Genomic DNA, 20,511 nt, shown 5'->3' with positions numbered 1-20,511 from the left:
ACTATGCTCCAGTTAGTCAGTAGAGGTCGTTAGTCTGGCAAATTAGAGATTTTTGTAAGTGACTTTGAATTCTTCAGATGAAAGGTATTATATAACAAATTTACATGATTATTATTATTATTAAAGTAAAAAAGGTGTTTCTCAAACTTTCAATTAGAAATAATAGAATATAGGAGTAAGTATTATTCTGACTGGGGATTTATGAATAGAAAAGACCAGAATTTAAAATGGGATTTTCAAAAGCATTATCTTGTGGTCAGTTCTATTCCCACTGAAATCCTAATAATTACTAAAAGTGAGTGAAGCTTATTTTGAATGTTTTGATATTCTCATCTGAAAAAGCTTATTACTAATCATTTTTATACCTTGAACACAATTATATCTACTTATTATAACCCCTAGATTTGAAAGTGAAGTTTAATAATTTTTTTATTTAGTAAGCATTCACATAGAATTGACAAAATCTGAAGTAATCACTAAACTATATCACTCAGCAATAGGCATTAGACACTCCCCAAATACATCATGAGTATTTGGTTATGTCTGCTTTAGTGCAGGCAGAGTCTGACTGCAGCTCATGTGGGAATGGCCAAACTATGCACTAGGCAGTTTGTGTAGTGATAGCATTGACACCAAAAACCTCAATGCAGGCTATAAATTTGGGTTGAAAAGCTGGACAGATACTTCAGTACTTAGTTCCCGTTAAGCTCTGTATAGTTTTATCTATGTTGCTACCAATACCTGAAGTACCTCGTCCAAAGCCAGCACAAATAAATACATTTAGAAAAGCTGCAGTAACACCTTTGTTTGTAGTGCAGAAATGCTTTAAATAAGTTCAGCAACTTAGATTTTGTCTTCTAAGTGCATCCTTCTACCAAAAAAAAAAAAAAGAAGAAAAAAAGTGAGAGAACAGGGAAGAAATTGTTATAATTAAGATAGCAAAATGTGGCTCCTTTGGACAAATGGAAGAGATAACAGTCAGACTCTTCCATCAGAAGATATCTGAATCTCCTGTCAGAAGATACCAACTTGGATGTTAGTTCCCATTCCAAAGACATTAATGTTTTGACCTGTGCAGGATGCTTGAAGATGTTCCACTTTGAATTATAATGGCAAAAGACAGAAACTTACTGTGGTATTATTAGAAGGTAGACAAGGCCAAATAAGGCAGCTAGAATTAGTGAGAGAACTACAGCACTGGTGAAGTACTCATCCTGAAGCTGGTGGTACTGTTAAAGAAAGGAAGAAATTAAGACAGTGAGTTTTATACACACCCAGCCACCCATGCTTGTCCATTCTCAGTAAGAAAGAACGAGCCCCTACCCATTTTACAAACATACAAATAATCATTGCTTAATTCACCAAAAAAAAAAAAAAAAGAGGCAAGTCTACACAACATTTTCCTTGACAGCCTTCTGTTTCAGCCGCTACTGTTGGCCTAGCTGCTTAGTTTTCACCCTGTAACCAGTCAAATCTGGGTTAGGCTCAGGCGTAAGTTTATCTTTTGGAGCAAAAAGGATTCAGCCATTTTGAACCAGGCAGAGGTGGCACTCCCTCCTTTCCACTTATTCATTACAAAAAAAGGCCAAAACCCCCTTGGTGCTGCCTTCAAGGAGTCCTGTCACCTCAGCTGCTCAGGACAGAACACTAACAGGTAGGCTGGAGGCAGCTGCTACTGAGAGACATGGGCTCAGTTTTGAGCAGTTACTGTCCCTGATTCCACTAAGCCACAGTCCTTGCAACAGAACACTTTTCAGAGGTGGAAACACACGAGTGTTTTCCCAGAAAGATCCAAATTTCAATCTCATTTACACCAAAAGACTTTCTTATTTTGAAAGAAAACAATTACAATTAAATAATAAATCACTGTGGAAACTTGAAATCAAAGTTAATGCTCAAGACCTTAAAAAAATTGAGTCCAATGTGGCACACAGCCTTCTGACTTGAAACAGTAGTGACATGAAATCTTAGACTACGAAGTGACTTACAGTGGAAAAATAAATGCTACTGCCAAATTAATCCAAAATCTTATCACTTCTGCTTTTTCAAACACATAAACGAAAGGCTTTTATTTTTTTTCAATTAAAACAATCTGTATTTACAAATAAAACCCATACAAGGTAGGAACAACCAGCTCTACTTTGTTAGCTTATATGCATGCTTGTAAGTCTGGAGTAAGTCCACTGCTTTCAGCACAGTCACACTGGCAGAAGATCACAACCTTGCCCAGAGATTTAAGATATTTTTATGTTTTCTAGGATTGATGGGATCAATACTTATCAGGCTACATATGCAGAGGGAAGCATCCTCCTGTCATTAACACTTCTCCAGAGCAGATGAGTCAGTAGACAGCCACATTGCCATGAGACAGCATCAAACAGGTGACGCAGGTCAGGCAGTTTGGAGAAGGAAAAGGAAGGCCAAAACACAGGATGTGTAACTTCATGGGGGAGGATCTTGATGAGTAGAAAGATACTGATCTTTCTTTTTATCCCCTCCAAGTGCTTCCATAGAAGGTGGAGATAATGTCTCCCTCTTAACTGAGAGACAGTCCAGAGGATTATTTAAAGATAGTGAGTAGAATTTAAATATTGTCTAAAAACAAACAAAAAACCAATGCTAGTTGGCTCATGGTCAGTGAAATCAGTAAAAATAATTTAAAAACCCCTTACTTTATTTTCACGCTCAATTTGTTTATACTTCAGGGTAATGAAGTTCAAGTCAGCCATCTCAGACTCAGTTTGCCGGGCCTCTATCAAACGGCTGATGTATCTGTTTACTCGAGTTCCTGGAGTGTTGTATACAACATTGGTAGAAAAAGAGGAACGATTCCTGAGTTTTTCAGAGGCTGTCCTTAATGCTCTCCTCTGTAGCACAGATGAAGAAAGAAGAATAGATTTTGTTAACGTTGAAATTTTTCATTGCTGTTCATATTATCTCAAGCTCACAGCCAGAACAAGGAATTCATTAAGCAGAGCAACTACAAAAGACAGAGATCTTATCTCCATGTGATTGCCATCTTTTAAAAACTCCTTAGCTGAAATCCCGATCTCATTAAAATGAATGAGAAAACCCCCACTGCATTCTAGGATTTTAATCCTCATCCGCAGAAATTCTTTTCACCTACTGCCCTGACACTTCTCTGCCACTGAGGAAATAATCAGTTTGATCCCAATCAGTGTGACTTTACCTAGAAAAATAATTAGAAGTTTTTTCTTGATGGAAGACATGGAGCTCTGGTCATCCTGAAGACAAGATAACCAGGCTCTTCACGATACAAGAAAAGTCCTACTGTCCAAGACTGTCTAGGTAACAATATATATTTTGAAAAGATAATTTTCCTTAACCTCTTGCACAATGACCATATGTGACTTCAGAGGGTCTGAAATCTCAAGTGTTCCTGTCTTTAACTCACCCAGGTGGCTCTCTTGTTAAGACCTCGTGGGTATGCCCTAAGTGCACTTGCAGATCCAGATGGAGCAGTAAAATAAATTATCAAAGCTAACCTGTCCCTCACTGGGGTTAATTCCTCCATGGCTGATAGCACGACTGACAAGATGATCACTCATAGTCCTTTTCAGTGCAAAAGATTTATCACAGAGCGTATCTGAAAGGAATTTTAGATAATCTGTCTCACTTTTCACAGAGAGCACTCAGAAGATGGTGAGCAGCATCTCAGCCACACTGGTGGTAACCTTCAGTTGAGGGCACTGTAATCTAAACCATTACAGCTAGATCTGCACTAGTATGACTGCACATGCCCCAGCACACTGAAAGGATCAGGGCCTTCACAAAATACTCTTGTAGATGCAGCATTTTTTAAACACAGAGTGAGAAAGATGTAGGCCAATCTTGTAAAAGAAAAAACAGTCACCTAATGCTTAGCACATTGAGCAGGAAGAAAGAGACATCAATTGAATACCCTTTTCACCTCAAAAGGGGTCAAGCCTTACTTCCCAGAAGAGTTTTGACAACCAAGCTCAAGCAAGTTGTACTATTTTTATACAGTTAAAGGAATACTTTTTTGTCTAACATCTGCAGAGTTCAGGAAGACAATTCGAAACAACTCTGCTCAAGGATAAGGACAACATTGGCTCAGGATATAATCAGTAGTGTCTGTCAGCAAGCTGTTAGAGAAGCACACAAAATTTCTCTCTTCAGAGCAGTCCGTACTTAATAGCCCACTCTTTAAAGCCTATGCTACAAAATATCCTTTTAAACCAGATGGTAAAAAGAGGTAGTCATCACTATTTAAGTAATTCTGCAGGAATGGCAGTTTCCTGTCTTATTCCACAAGAAGTAGTTCTCATGAGATCCTCATCAGTGAACAAACAGTGGACTACAGCAGTTCATTAGCTTACATAGGTTATGTTATATGTATATTACACCTGAATACTTAAGAACAGTGGGAAGGGTTAACTGCTGACTGATACCTTAGTTTTCTGATCATAAAGAAGAATGGACCTTAGCAAAGATAAAGTAACTTTCCAAGTCCTGTTTTGCTGGCTTTATATGTAGAGAGCAGGTTATATCAGCATTAAACAGTTATAAGGCTACTTGAAACATTTTTCTTCAAACTACCAGATCCCATTACCTGTTAAGTTTCTGATCTTCTGGGTTCTATTAGCCATAATAGAAATCTTAAATTGCCAGCCAAACAACTATTCTAAAAGTTTTTAAACAGAATAAAGTTATTCTCTTGCAGAGACATTTGTCCCACAAGTTTGTAGGGAAACTGAGTGCTTTCAGGAATATTGTCAGGAATATGCAATTTTGCTCTTCATAAAGATAAACAACAATTAGTTAGCATATGTATTGCTTAAGGTGCAGCAGAAGGTACATCTTTGGGTGTTTTTTATAATCCAAATTTATGCCTATAGCATAGAAAAAGGGGGAACAAAACAGCCTTTAAAAAAAAAAAAAGAAAATGCTGCTTTGCTTTAAAATCTGGAATGAGGGTAGACAATGGGAGTTATTCTGATATATGGAATAAATTATATTATCTATTCTGCCATTTTGAAATAGGGTTAAAGTTACTGTGCTTAATCCAAATAGCTGTTGCTCACATATAATTATTTTCACTAGGTCTCTTATTTTTATCTCTATTATTATTTCATACAGTAGACTTACATTATGTCTTACATGCGATCAAGATCCAGTATTTATATTTCTCAGAAATTAAATAAATGAATTCATGCTACAGTAATGTACTAGCTTCAAAGCCTTTATAGCCATAGCTTATTTTACATGATTTGGGGACTGATATCTCTGAAGAAACCCTGCATTGAAACACAGTGTATTTATATTAAAATCATATATCATGCTCTACAATAAATGTTACGTATTAGGTACAAAAGCTCAGAACAACTGGTTCAGTTAAAGACAGCATTGTAGAACTTCACTGCAAATGTTCTGACGCGAGAAAATTTTCATCAGATCCCTAGCAAACCCATATTGGGATTTTCTGCATATACTACCATATTTATACATATATATACACAAGACACATCGTAAAGTATTGCATATGCTTCAAAGAATGTGTGGGTTATTTTTTTTAAATACTCAAAGAACAGTACTAATTCACAATTGGAAGGCCTTGTTCATGGCCAATTTCAAAATAAAGTCTGGAGTTTCTGAAAGTTTTCACTGAAAGTGTGTTTTAAAGGAACTAACGGACTTTTCTCCCCTTTTTCTGCAGAAGAAACACAAGCACACGTAAAATCCAAAATATAAAATTAGAATGTAAGTAAGAAAGATTTAGACTGAATCGTCAATGAATGTACATTATTTAAGGACAAAAAAAAAAAAGGTGGAGCAACCATTCAAGATGAATTACTGATTCCAATGCACACCAGTGCCCTGGAGCACTGGTGGAGTGACCTATGTAATATTGCCACCTGCTGGCAAAGAAAATGGAATGAGCAACTCTTCAAAGGTTTTTTCTCCATAAATTTCTGGGTAGATCCACACACAGAAAAGGAACTATACCAGGCTACTAGTATATAAAGCAACTTTGAGTTATGTCATTACAAGCCATTCAAGAAAGCAGTATTCATATTTGTATCAGGGACTTTTGTATTTAGGATTTGTATTAGGGACTAAGAGGTTTTTTGGCTAATCAGTTGCCTTTCATTTTTTAGAGAAACATCTAGAGATACAAAATTATTCTGTTATTTTGCATTTGCTGCCATCAGCTTCAGACTGTGATGGACTTATGATGCAAAAGAACAGCCCTTGGTAATCGCAGAAAAAGCCTCAGAAACTAATTCCTGTGAAGGAAACCCTTAATAGAAGCCATGTAGGCCACCTGTGCTGGCTTGTTCAAGAGGAGCTCCAAATTTGAGGCCTGTTATAATTAAGTTTTGTCTTTACTGTGAGAAGGCTGTGGGCATTAGATAGCTCTAGCTCCAGCAGGAACACCAGAAACTCCTCTATCAGTTGATCAGGTCACCCCATATGTTCTCAGAGCAGGTCTGCTTGATGCGGCCCTGGAACCAATGCCCAAAGAGCCCACATGGATTACCTTATCGTCATCCTCACACGTCATGACATTGGAGAAAGGGATCTCTGCTTTGAACATCTTACGACAGTGCATGAGCTGAACAAGCAGGTAGCAGACTGTCTTGAACTTCATTCTTTTGGCAGGCTTAATGTCTGAGAGAATCAGTCCAGGAAATATCTGTTGGTCAGAAAAATAATATTTATAACTGTGCCATTACATTCCTATGCAGACATACATACCTGCAGACATTTACACCACCTAGTGGTCAGAACAAAGCAATATTCTAATTAAGAAGCAATGCATTTTGATAAAGATCGTATATTTGCAGATGAAGATTATTTCATCTTTTTTTAACCTGAGAGATAAAGAATCTGTTGAACAGACAGTGTTTAAACACATACTTAACATTTCGGGAACTGTTTTCTACATAGGAATGTAGACTATAAAAAAGCGTATTAATGACAAACTCATAAAAGAGGCAATATTTGTATTTCTTTAACCTTAAAATAAATTCTGGAAAAATACAGGAAAAAATAAGGAGAAAATTAGCATTTTTATTAATTGCTGTTAAAAAATATAATTTCAGTCTTTTTCTTATTTCCTTATTTTGTTACTTCAGCCACTGGTAAGCCCATTAAAATCAGAAAAGGGTAGCTTTTGCTTTAAAGATACACTTATATACATGCCCTAAAAGGAGTCTGTGAGGCACTGAGGTTATATCTTACATCTTTTTTCTTCAAAGCAAGAAGTGTTATACCACAAAGAAATATTCTCAAAGGGTTGGCTATAATCTATTCCTTTTACCACAGAGCTCCCAGTTCAGCAAGGACAAATATTTTCTTGGTTAACTCTTAAGCATGTATTTAACTCTTGCTGACTTTAGTAAACCCCTAGCACATGTTCAGATGCTTTCACAGATCAGAATAAGAGTGATCCTTTATTCCACCCTCAGTATTTATACCAATCTTATTCATGCTTCTGGCATGTGGAATGTGTAAAGCAGCGTTCATGGGAAATGTGGAAAGACCCCATGCCATCACAGTATGGGAATTTAAGCTTGTAAAATCTTTTTTTTTCTGGAACAGCAAAATAAAGAAGCACAGAGGATTTGGTCCCTAGTGTTCCTAGGTACAAAAGACAGAGCAAATCACACTCCAAAAACTTTATTCAAATGCTCTAAACCCCACAAATGGCACTGAGGATTTGCTGTCCAGTCTTCACAATACTATGATTTACTAGAGCAGTTTACATCATTATTTCAATGATCAAGGAATGAAGAAGATAGTAAACTGGAAGCATTTGTTTAATGCATGTTTTCATGGATACCTAAATTTAAAGGGACAGGGCAAATGACACTGCCGATATTCTGAATGGCATCTCAGGTATTGGTTTCTTATGCTGTTTAACGCACACAGCTATGCACTTACATTTTCTGGAGAATCAAGGGTACATCCTATTGATCTACCAATACTCTGTTTAGTCAGTTACACTGTGGCTATGAAACACAAAAATGACTTGTGTATAAACAGTTGCACATTTTTTATTAGCAGATGGCTATGTTACAAATGTGACCTGTTTCAAATGTGGAAAGGTGCCTAGGTATGCACATGTGCTTTATTGTGCACTGAAAGGCTGACTGAAGCCAGCTGGCATCACCAGCACTGTATTGCACAGTCATCAGCTGGAATCTAAAGGGACGTTAGTGTATCTAGTGTGTAATCACTTGTATAAGTGATAGTTTAACAAAAGTCTCCATGAAGAGATTCCCAATATGAACCCTTTCTTTTGAGGGCTTTCTGGCAGAAGACTTACCGCTATATTGCAATAACCGCATAGGATATACTGTACAAGGACAGTTGTTAGGCTTGAGTATGGCAGGTATGATCAGCTTTTGAGCTACCATTCCCAACAGCTAAAACATACTTTTTGGACAGGTACTCCATTTACAGATTTTCCTAATTTAGCCATAATTCCTCTAGAAGTACTATATATTTTACTCAGTCTCCCTTTCAACCTTTTAATAGAACAAAAATGAGCAACTTTCTTGAAACTCCCTCCAGTTTTGCATTTTGCTTCATTTTTTTTAAGACACAGAGATAAAAAGGGAATACACAGAAGTTTACAGGTGGACCATATCTCAAGAGATCATTAGCTCTTTCTTTGCTCAAACCTTTCACTGTGGACATTGCATTAACTAGGTCAACAACTTCGGTTTTAGGTCTCCATCAGATTGGCTGGAAAAGACACTCTTAAATAAGTACAGAGAGCTACAGAAGCTGCCTGACAGCCTTCATTGTGGAAATGCCGTAGTAAAGATGCAAGAGTGGCAAAGAATAAGTAGAACATCTTACTAGCAAAAGATTCAAGAAGGCATGACTGAGAAAGGTGAGCACATGGGCATGACTATATCCTCCTACAAGGATTTGAAGACCTGTGAAAAGAGAAGAATTTAGACTTTTCTCAATGCGCACTTCTTATAATAGATGCATTTCTGAGAACAACTTGCAACTTGAAAACTTGGAATGGATACAGTTTTGCTCAGGCAGTGTGGCCCTGTCACCAACATGACTTTTCCTCAAACACATATGTTCATGCAGTTTCCGGACTATATCTTCAAAGAAGTAGGTAGAACATTTTTAGCTCATACTATCGACTGCTCTCTTTGTTTATAAATCTTATCAGCAGATAATGTATCAATAGTATACACCCTTTGTATGTTGGAAATACAGGGGAGTTTTCCAGCTGTCTTGGAGTCAAATAGAAGTTTTTCAACTCAGGTCACTGAAGAAAATGGAGTAGTGTGTCTACTTCTGGGCTCCCTAGTACAAGAAAAACAGTGACAAACTGGAGTGAGTTCAGCAAAGGTCCACCAAAACAATTAGGGTTCTAAAGCATATGACATATGAGAAGAACCTGAGGGAATTCAGTTCATTTAGCTGGAAGAAGAGAAGGCTAAGGAGGGATCTAATTGCTGTCTTCAGCCACCTAAGTAGTAGTTAGAGAGAAGACAGAGCCAGACTCATCCCAAAAATGCTCAAAAAAGCACAAGTGGCAATGAACATACAGGCTGGACCAAGGGAAATTACTATTCAATACAAAGATTTAACTGTGAGGATGATCATGCACTGGAGCAGGCTGCCGAATCTCCAGACAGGGAAACACTCAGCACTCACTCAGATGAGTTGCCCTGAGCAACCTGCAATTTCAAAAGTGGATCTAACTGCGATGCTGGCCTTACTTTGAGGAGGGAGGTCGACCACATGACCTCCAAAGGCCCCTTCCAAATTCAACTACTGGGCAATGCTATGAAAATGTGTGGAACACGTATAGCTACTGTTCTTCATGGCTGGCCAAGAACCTAATGACTCAAAGGACACTGCTATACACACAAGTAGGGCACACTGTCAGTTCTCAGATCATGTATAATTTTATATATAGCTTTTTCTTTTTTTTTTTTTTAAATCTAGTGGTTGCAGGACATACGGATTCTGCACTGGGACTAAGGATTTTCCATTTTACTATTATATACACACAGTATCAAAAATACAACAAAGGAGTTCTCTCCCACTTTCATCTCACACATGATGTCCCTTTTTTATTGTTACTTTTACAGCATAACAACACTTTTGACACAGTGAACTTCTGAGTGGAATATTTAAGTAATCTCACCGTCTGCTGTAAGCCTCTGATAAAGGCAAAACAAGCAGTACAGTCTGTTAAAACAGACTTAAAAAAAACCCAAACAAACCAAAAAACCCAACCCCAATGTCTTTCACTCTGCCTTTTCTCTGAAATTCCTCCAGGCCAGCACTACAGGAAAGCTGGAAGCTGGACTGCAGCATTCTCATTCCAGCTCATTTTGTCAATACATTTTACTTTCACACTTCTTTTTGACCCTTCGGATCATCTCTTATTCTGTTCACTGTTCATTTGCTTCATAATTTTAGGAAAGGTTGGTTGTTTGCTGCAACACAGCTGGCAAATAAGGTTAAGAGTTGGGATTTTCTAACAGAGCGCTCTGAAAGCAGCCGGACTATCTACAGCTTTGTGAGCATCTTTAAAGTATGCAGAAAACAAACAAGCACTGATTAAAATTCTGGGAAAACGCCCCAGTGTTTGAATCTCATGTAATACTCTGGTAAGGGATTCACTGGTGCTTATCTGGGATTCTCAGAAACAGCAGCAGACTGTTGTTCCCCAAAGTATATTCAACTGCAGTGCTTAAAATGGCATGGGAAAGAAGATACTAATGACATACAAAACACATTTACAGAAACCATACATGCTGTGGCACTATGTCTGTCTGTGCTTTGTATCTTCAGGCAGGCAGGACCATGCCTTTTGGTAGTAGTATTTGTTGCATTACTATCTGCAAGCCATTTTGTCCTGAGATAGGTGAGCAAATCTTATTTGTTTTTTTTTCTTCTCACAGTTAAAATCATCAGACATTTGCTTTTCCATCCTTTTCTACTGCCTTTATGATACATTTTGCTTATCACACCTCAGTTGTCTGTCAGGAAAGTATATTAGTGATTTTTAATAGGAAATAATACAGCTTCTATAAGACAAACTCTTAGCATTCAGAATGGTGTAGCTACTTTCTCAACACAGATGTAGAAAAAGTTTTTAGCAGCTGTGAAGACTAAAACAATCTCTAGGAGATCTATAACAGAGAAAACCTTATACCAGTGCCCTATGTTTCTCCCTTCTACAGATTCCAAATTTCTGGAGGAAGAAAACAAAGAGAGGAGAACAACGTTACAGTACATCACTAATTCCGCCATCACTGACAGCCCAAGCCGCGGGCTGTCACATTGATGATGATGCACTAGCAGCTTCATGGGAACTGCAGAAACAATCCTGAAGATGTAGAGCAACACACTGCAACACAAGCATCATTCCTCTGTCTGTGTTTGCTGGGTGGTAACACAAGCAGTCTAATTCCAGTGTCGGGATGCGTATATTCCAACAACTTGGGCAATGCAAAGTCTCAGGCACAGATCAGCCCATGTCCAGATATAAGCTAGAGCTTCCATCAAAAGGCTGTGTGTCTATCTGTTAAATCAGATCTGCTAAGGTACATCTGAGGTGGTAAAACCTGAAATGCCCACGTTATGCATTCAGATCTCAGTTAAGTTCCTCAGTAGGAGCTGTCAGCCATTGACAGCAAAGACCACCCTGGACTCTCCTAGGCATGGCAGCAGCGGTAGCTGCAGGTAGTCATCAATTTGAAACCAGAAATCACCAGTGTGTGCCCAGCTATGGACTCAGATGCCTAACTTGGGGCATTTCGAATTAGAACAATTTTGTCAAATACATTTTTGCTTGCTGTGCACTAGCAACGGGCAGAGTTTGTCTGAGTAGGTGGAAAAGTTTTCATATGTCCTGCATTAACTGTAAAGCTCTCTTCTTCTGTTACTGCTGAAGAGTTTGGGAGGCAGAGCTCTAGCACTCCATAAGGGCTGGTAAGCATATGGTCACTTAAGTAAAAAACATCTTGAGAATGAATTAGTCCAGAAAGCTGACAACTTACAATGACCATGAAAACTTTCTGGAGACAAAGTGGACTGGATATTTTTAGAAGAGTCAGATGCAAAGAAATCCTAGGGAGCTGCTAGCCGCATGGATGTATTTATTGGGCCATAAGTGCCCCGTGGAAAACACAAATTTTACATGTTTGGAAAAAAAAGGAGAATCTGAGAACAGTGTGGCATATTCACGTAGACCTAACCAGAGTGATTAAATCAAATTAACTTTGCAGAGAAGGAAATTTCCTACAAATATAAATGGAACTTCAATTTGAATGGAAATAATAAATTAAAAATAATTAAGTGCAGTAATTTTAGACCTATTGTTTCACGCAGTTTACTTTTTTTCCTTCTGTAGCCTTCTTCTTTTGTTATTGTTCACATGATGATTCTAAGATGACATCTTTTAATCAGGACAGACAAAATCCAACAACCTGCTATCAAAAATCCTAGTAATATATGGATTATATACATCAAAATGCTTCACTTCAAAAAGTTAGATGAAAGTATTATTAAGACATGATAGAAAGCATCTCAAGAGTGTATATGAGCAGTTAGAGTTGTGAAACATGCTGGTTGCTAACAATGATTCACAGGTAAAAGTGATTAATCAATAAAGTCAAAAGGCAAGCACATGTAGTTACTATGTTATTTCATCTATACAAAGCAAAAAAGCCATCATGAATCTATGTTGTTTTCTCTGTGCTATATTGCATAAAGTTTATTCCACACTGGGGGAAAAAAATCAAATCAGCCACAGGAAAGACATAAGCAGACAAAACCCGTTGGTTGGTGGTGGAAAGATATGGAGCCTAGTAATTTATTTTAACATAGAAGGCAGATCATCTACTTCATGCAACAAAGCTATGCTGAGTAACAGTAAAGGAGGAGTTGTACTCCAAGTCAAAAAACACTGCCTTTTCAAGCAGCAGACTGATAGAAAATTTGTTTATTTTCCTGTTACTACTTGGTGACAGGACTGCAACGCAGGAAGTTTAATATCACATCTGTTCATGCTAGATGAAACAACAACATATGAAAGTGATGTGACAGCCTTTGCCACTTTTCTTGCAGCTATTGTCATGCAAGTTAGAACAAGTCTCAGGTTGCTGAATTTCTGCCTATTCAATCATGAGTCAAAGAAATTAACCGATCAACCTTTTCAGCTGTTAAATCCATCTGCAGTTCACAATAGATTATGCCACAGGTTTGTAGTGTAGATAATTGCTCTAGATATTTCCAACATTTGCAAGAGTTTTTGAGTTTTTACATTTTAAAGAGTATTTTCCAAAAGATGCTGCTGAGCTGTGTTTGCTTATTGAGAGGATTCCCGAACCTTCAGGTTTTCAACTGAGTTTTCCTGAAATCATAAGACTGACAAAAGTGTTCTCTTCCTCAACTGTTGCTTTAACTTCTCTTTTCAAATAGACTGCTGGTATTTTGGTTTGGCTATAATTATTTTTTGGACAAAAATAAAACTGAAATTTTAGCTGCCTGTGTTGGAATGTTTAGGGCATGATTCAACACAGCAAACCAGGCAGGAGACAGAGCACCATACCTCTAACCAGCATCCGCTTCCTTCTGTCTGGATAACTAAAAAAAAAAAATTAGACCCTTTCACCTGGGATTTTCAAGGTGATCATAGCATTACTCAGAGACCTCAGACAATAGAGCAGGGCTGTCCAAGCTACAGAAAGGATTTTCTGAGACTGCCTGGCATGGCTTTGTATGTATATGGTAAGGTAGGACAGAGAAATGTCAGCCTTTTCAGAGAAACAGCTAGTTTCCAAAGGGCAAACAGATGTGGTAGTCACTCTCATGGACTTTTCATGAATGTCCATCACTGTGTGCTGTTCAAATAGTAGATGCAGATACCATGTGATTTACATATTGCCACAAATAAAAGATAACTAATATCTTTGAATACACAGTTAGCTGGTGAATAACTCACTAGTACCTCAGTAGAAATTTTGCAGATGGTGATGAGCAACCTATTGGAAGCTAATTATTGATTATATCTGAGGTATGCTGTAAAATCCACAAGACACTTACAAATATATAGGAATCATTTATAAGTTGTATCTATAGTGCTTCCCTATGATTTTTATAATTTTTATGACCCCCTTTCCTGGACACAGCTCTATGGCTTCCTGTTAAGGGTCTATAGCATTTTTTGTCTTTGCTTTAGCTCTAGAGCTGGCAAAGTTACTCAGTGAAGCAGGTTCCCTTAATCTGGCAATGAGTAACAGGCCCACTTCTGTAAATGCAAAACCTAATACATTCTGAGAAATCTTTGCCCTCACAAAAACTTGATCCCTTCTGACCACTGCTTGGCTATCTGTAAAAGTACCTTAGGAATTTTGCTTAATTATCTGTGCTGGGCTGTTTTCTCAGCTGGTGAAATTAATGAGCCTTTTCAAAATTAGAGAGGTGCCATCAGAGAGTGAATTGCTGCAACAAATACAAAGAAGTAAGCCCAAGTACAAAACCACCTGGTTATCACAGAGGTTGCGGCCAAATCTTAGGAGGTGTTATACTGCAGGAGAATCATGCTTTCTAGAGCAACCATAGAACTGAAGTAGACAGTCCAGCTAAGCTCACTACCTCTGCTGTCCTTCTGGGAGCCAGCTATGCCAGCTGTAAAACTGAGGCAAAGATACTTTGACTAACGTCAGTGCTGACAATGAAAGAACAAAGAATTCTGATGAAAGCCAGATCCACTCTATTAAAAAAATTTAAATTAAATTTTAAGCATACAGTTTGAAAGTTGGAACAGGATTAGTCAGGTAGATTACTGAGGAATCATTAATGGAAAAAGCTATTTAGCTGGGTCTAAACAGAATTATAAAGTTCCTGTAAGGGGCTCTGAGATTAATAGATCTGGCCTAGATTTTTTTTTTCCCTGAAATAACATCCACATACAGTAATATTTACAACACTTCGGAAAGCTAGGACATTTTGAAACTAAGACAATGTCCATGTGTCTAGAGTATGGATCTTGTGAATATTTAATATATTAGAAAGAGATCTGTTTTTCTAACTGGATCAGACCTGTTTTATAAGTCCAAGATATTCATGTATGTGGTCACTCTTGTGGCTAGTTACATTAATCAAACTTTTCAAGTCTTGTCTCAGTGCCATATTTTGGTCACATCACTGTAAGTTTCTGTAGCAATAGCAAATATCATGAAGACATAATTAAACTTTACTTAAAAGAAATGTTCTGATATTTTCAGGACTAGAAACTTTGTCAGGACATTACAACATTTTGTATTATATTTAAAAAGCATATTTGCGTAAGTTTTTAACTATGGTGGCCATCAAAAAAATTCAATTTAATCCCAAAAATTTCTATATGCCTTTGGAAATCAGATGAATTATTTAAGTCTGTTTAGAAGCTGAATGTTATCCGGTCAAACATGCATAATTATTGCTTAATAATAATAATAATAATAATAATAGACTAATATAATCTCTACCAAAATAAAAACTGTAACAAAACAAAAAGAAAAGTATTCCCTCAGTGGCCACTTAGAAATCAGATGAATTTTTTAAGTCTGTTTAGAAGCTGAATGTTATCCGGTCAAACATGCATAATTATTGCTTAATAATAATAATAATAATAATAATAGACTAATATAATCTCTACCAAAATAAAAACTGTAACAAAACAAAAAGAAAAGTATTCCCTCAGTGGCCACTTAGAAGTGTTCTCACACATATTAGCTTATACACCAAACTAGCAATCAGATCACAAAATCGTGGTTCTTAGCTGATTCAATAAAAGATTAAAAAAATTGGGAATACTTTATAATTTGTTCACAATTAAAATGTAACTGGTACAGGAATGAGTCGTCTTATACCATTATTCTCATTCTTGGCTTGGACAATATTTGTAATGAAAGATCTTCCTGTCAGACCAAATATGGAAGAATGAGGGGTATGTGCCTTCTAAAGAAATAAATAAAAATTTAAAAAACCCTAAATGGGCCTATTTACCTTTCAAATTCAACAGATTCTTGGCCATCTGTTGCTCATAACATTGATTTTCATTCCTCTTGGCATCATACCTGCTAAAGTCAGTTCATATTAATGTCAGAGACGATGCACAAAGAATAAAAAATGTGTCTGCATTTCAGCTACTGAGGCTCCGGAGGAAGGAATACAATATTAAACCAGCAGATACCTGAATTCACCTAAAGAAACTCCATCTTGTCTGTACTTCATGGGTAGCCTTCTGTTTCTCTGTCTCTGAAGAGTTAATGGCTGAGTCAGGGTAGGAGGGGACAGCAGGTGTTTATTTTGAAGGTAGATATACTATTATGTAGCTTGTAGTCCAATGATCAGTATGCAAGTATACAAAGACTGGGGACAGCTGTGATGTACTGTGACAAACAGCGAAGTGTCATGCTGATTGATCTGTAGGCCCAGTGGAGAAGCCAGTCAATACCAGTAAAATTCATGAAGCGTTTCTTTCTGCCAGTCTGGCTGACACGCCATTGATGCATGCCGGAGAGCTAATGTCGTTAGCCAAGCTGTACCACAGCATCTGCCACTTCCACAAACCCATCAGTGACACCCACGGGTAAGATGGCATTTGGTTTATGCAGCCGATGACAAACCGATCAGTCGTTCTCAGCAGTCACCAGTAGTTTCTCAGCAATCTTGCAAAGACGAAGAAATGTGTGCTCACACAGTAGTAGGCTCTCATCCTTGCACATTAAACATGCATTGACCTGGTTTACTTTAATATGTGAATGTCAGGCTTCTGTTCCTCAATCACTGATTTATGCAGCGGAGTTGACACAATACAGCTTCTATAAGTAATAGCCATATTTATCCCCTTTTCTCTCTACTTGTCTCTGTGCACCAACCTATGAACAATTTCCTGAAATTCAGCTATTTATCTTCTCAATATGAAATGAAACCTGATACGTAATAACATAGGAAATGAAATCATACATAATGCTGTAGGAGTGAAAACAGCAGAAAACCAAGACAAACAAATCTAGCAGCAATAAGCAACACACCTACCTTAATTAAACCCTCCCTTACATTTTCTTCTTTATTGGGATTGATTAATTTAGGAACTAATTCTGGTTTCAAGAAAGCCACCAGAAAAATCTCTCACTGACTGCCAAAACAGAATCTAGCCCACTGGTTTTCCACCTATTTTCTTTCATACTACCTAAAACTGAATCTCATCATACATACCAGAAGAACAAAATGTGAGATTGCATGATTTTCACAGCAGATGAGAACACTCCATGTCTCTAGTAACAAGATGCTTTAGAGGAAGTGCATAAAAAAACATCCTTGCAGCAGCCTTTCCAGGATTAAACAACTGGAGTTTTCACTCCCAGCACCAAATTCCCCTGGTGACTGGACTCCCAACATTTCCATAAAAACTCCCTGAGTCATCAAATTCAGACCAAGAAACTGACTGCGGGCATGGAATTCAAGATGACCTGTTTTTCCCTGGTTACATTTTTGTCAAACACCCATTGGCTAACACCCTCAAGCATGGAGCTTTGACATCACCTTAAAACCTCGTCTGTATTGTTTTCGTACTTACTTTCAGAATTGGATATTATAATTTTCCCTCTAAAGGTCAAATCCCTGAATGAAATGTGTTTGGGCAGAGTCTCAGAAGATAAGGGTGCAAAAGTCTGTATCCTGAGTTGTCTGTCTGAGATAAAGAGCAATAAAGTTTCTCTTGGCCTGTAAACATATTACAGCAGATAACTTCTAAGATAAGCCTCATTTGATGTGGAAAAGGTTGGAACAAACTGAATGTGTTTAAATGATGATTATGGACTTTCAAGACTCCTACTGAAGTCACAAAACATTTTGTAGTAGAATAGAAGGCTGCCCTAAACTCAGTAACTGGTTGAGGAAGAAAGGTGTGACTATAAATGAACCTGTTGGAAAATCACTGTCACTACCTTCACTGCATGCTGAGACTCAAGATATTACCATCGCACTGCTGGGCCTCTGTTCTCCTTATCCTGAAAATCTGGTTAGAAAGAGGAGTCACATTCATCTCCATCAGGGGTGGCTAAATCCTGAGCAACATCTAAGAAATTAAGTTCCTGCTCAAATGAGCTAAAATCTTCTCTTACCTTATTCTTTCCACACTTTCCATTTTCTGTTCTCCACCAAAAAGAAGAAAAGAGCAGAAAATGTTATTGTCCCTCAACAGTACTGCTGACTTATTCCTCTTTCCCCAGCACATCTCCAGGGGTCTAACAAAAGGAAGAAGCTGAAGGGAGAAGGGAGCTTAATAAAATGTGGAGGGAAGGGCAGCTAAGGTAAGACAGGGATGACCAAAATCATTGTGGGAGTCTGAGGTGGCAGAGCAAGCAAGGAAAACATTGAATTTGCCATGAGGAGCTCAACGTAGCAGGAGAAAAAAACATGTATGTTTTGGACAGAGAATATATTATTTGCTGCAATAATCTTAGAAAATTTACTCAGCTTCAGCATAAATACCTGACCAATGGTACAGTGGTATATACATTTGAAAGCAGGATGGTTGACCGCAGCCTCTTTCTCTGACCTGGATAGAAGGGCTTGTGTTGCACAGCTTGGCAACATGGCCGCTTTTCCAGACTTCCAGGGGATGTTCAATCACTGCTGAATTCATTTCATTAACTTTTCTGCTGTGGGCATGACATGTCTGTAAATACTACTTTTTCTGTGTCTATTCATTGGGGAATTCTCCGGGCCCAGTAAAGGAGCCACCAGTATCACAAGTGGTTGTAGAAAGGGTTAGGAAACCATGAGTAAAATGGCATAGGAATATGGGAATGAAAGAGTAAAGAAAACTAGAAGAAAAATAGCCAAGCTGTGAGCATTAATATTCTGAAACACCCTTTTGAAGGGAGGAGGAAGGGAAGAGTGAATTAAATTTTTGGAGTAACATATCATATAATTTCTGATAGAATGATTCTAACTGATTAATTAATTATTCTGAATAAAACAACAGCTTTTTTGGGGGGTAAAGGGAAAAATTGTTTTATTTTTAAACTTCAAAAGTAAATTGATCATCTTCTCTATGTAACATTCAAGGTTAGCTTTTTCAGCATTCCTGCTTCAGTCAAAACCAAAAGACCTAATTTCAAGAGTGTTTGAGGAGCTTTTAGAAATAAGAAATACCAGTATTGCCTCTGCTTTCAGGATATCACAGAACAGTTGTTAAATTACGGAAACATATCACAGAACAAGCTAGAATTTGTGGAGCTTACCTTCCTACGATGGGATGGCACAATAAAATATGTTTCAATATTATGCTTCTTCAAGAAACTATTCCTTTCATGACCATATCCTGGTTCTACCTCGTAGTCCCCATTTAGGCACTCTAAGGTGGTCTTTGTAATGTGAACTTTCCTGGAGAGAAAAATCGGACGTTGTTGTTGAAATTGTTGTTGAATTATGTACTGAAATACACTCCTGTGCAGAAGATCATAAAGAGGTCAAGTTACGTGCAAAACCCCATTTTTGATGTAAAAAACCCTGTTTTGTTTTGTCTTTTCAGCCAAATAGAACATAGAAGTATTTCTACTACATGTATTTTCTAAACTTGAGCAGAGTGAACAGAAAGATAACTGTTGACTCTCCAAACACGTGCAGATTTGTTGATTTGTAGAAAGTGAAAGTCTGCACATCATCTTCCATGTTGTGTGGCTTTCTTAAGTGTTTACCTCACTGCCTGCTTGGAAAAACATCCTGCTGTTTGAAACTTGTGATTTCACACTCCGAATCTCTCCTATGCGTAAAGGAGAAACTTCTTTTTCTGTTCCCCTTCATGTCCCTGACTTTTTTCATTTACTCACTCTGTTTTGTAGGCAGCTTTCTAATTCACTTTGTTTTGGCAGCACAGCCATCTTTGACACTATTAGTGAGTTTTCTTATCCCGAAAACTGTCTTCACATTTTCTCCCAAAAGCCCCCTTATATTTGAAATGCCTTCACAAAACATATCTGAAAAGCTATTACTGCTTTCCTCTATTAAACATGTGTTCAGATTTTTATCACTGGAAAGCCTTAAGGTAAGGAATGTACAAAATAACACTGCCAAAATAGTCTAAGGCAGACATAGGTAACAAACAGAAAGTAACTCATCTTAACCACAAAAAATTAAGAGTTTCCATTTCCCCCTTGTTCAGCAAATCATGATCTTGTAAAAACCCAACAGAGGATGGTAGGTCCCAGTCCAAATGTGAGTTGCACACAGAAGCACACCCATGCACCTTTGCAAAAGTGCACTGTGTGCATTTAAATTGGGTCCAAGGCTGTCCAAGGAGTACTTAAAATTCCAGGATGTGCCCCATGGGTTGGCTGCAGGTTTATGTGCTACCGTATCATTTGTACACACACCAGCAATATTTGAGTGCATAAACAGGTACTTTTTTGCTATAGCACGCTACTAGTGTTAGAAATCTTGCCATGTAAAAGGAGTAAGGCACCCCCCCCCCCCCCG

General features: G+C 37.7%; 1 protein-coding gene across 1 annotated transcript in view; it reads right to left on the bottom strand.

Annotated features, from left to right (window-relative positions):
* Nucleotides 1-20,511, bottom strand: part of ADCY1 (adenylate cyclase 1) — a 171,902-nt gene that overhangs the window by 30,140 nt on the left and 121,251 nt on the right. The window contains exons 10-13 of the mRNA XM_009285327.2: nt 19,278-19,419; nt 6,524-6,679; nt 2,673-2,867; nt 1,132-1,229 (exon numbers count right to left, since the gene is read on the bottom strand). Coding sequence (XP_009283602.1) covers nt 1,132-1,229; nt 2,673-2,867; nt 6,524-6,679; nt 19,278-19,419 — 591 coding nt within the window. The remainder of the gene's footprint in view (nt 1-1,131; nt 1,230-2,672; nt 2,868-6,523; nt 6,680-19,277; nt 19,420-20,511) is intronic.

Source organism: Aptenodytes forsteri, unplaced genomic scaffold (genome assembly GCF_000699145.1).
Source record: "Aptenodytes forsteri isolate BGI_AS27 unplaced genomic scaffold, ASM69914v1 Scaffold44, whole genome shotgun sequence".
Classification (NCBI taxonomy): Eukaryota; Metazoa; Chordata; class Aves; order Sphenisciformes; family Spheniscidae; genus Aptenodytes; species Aptenodytes forsteri.
Note: the sequence above shows the minus strand (reverse complement) of the source record. Positions and strands in the feature narration are given on the sequence as shown.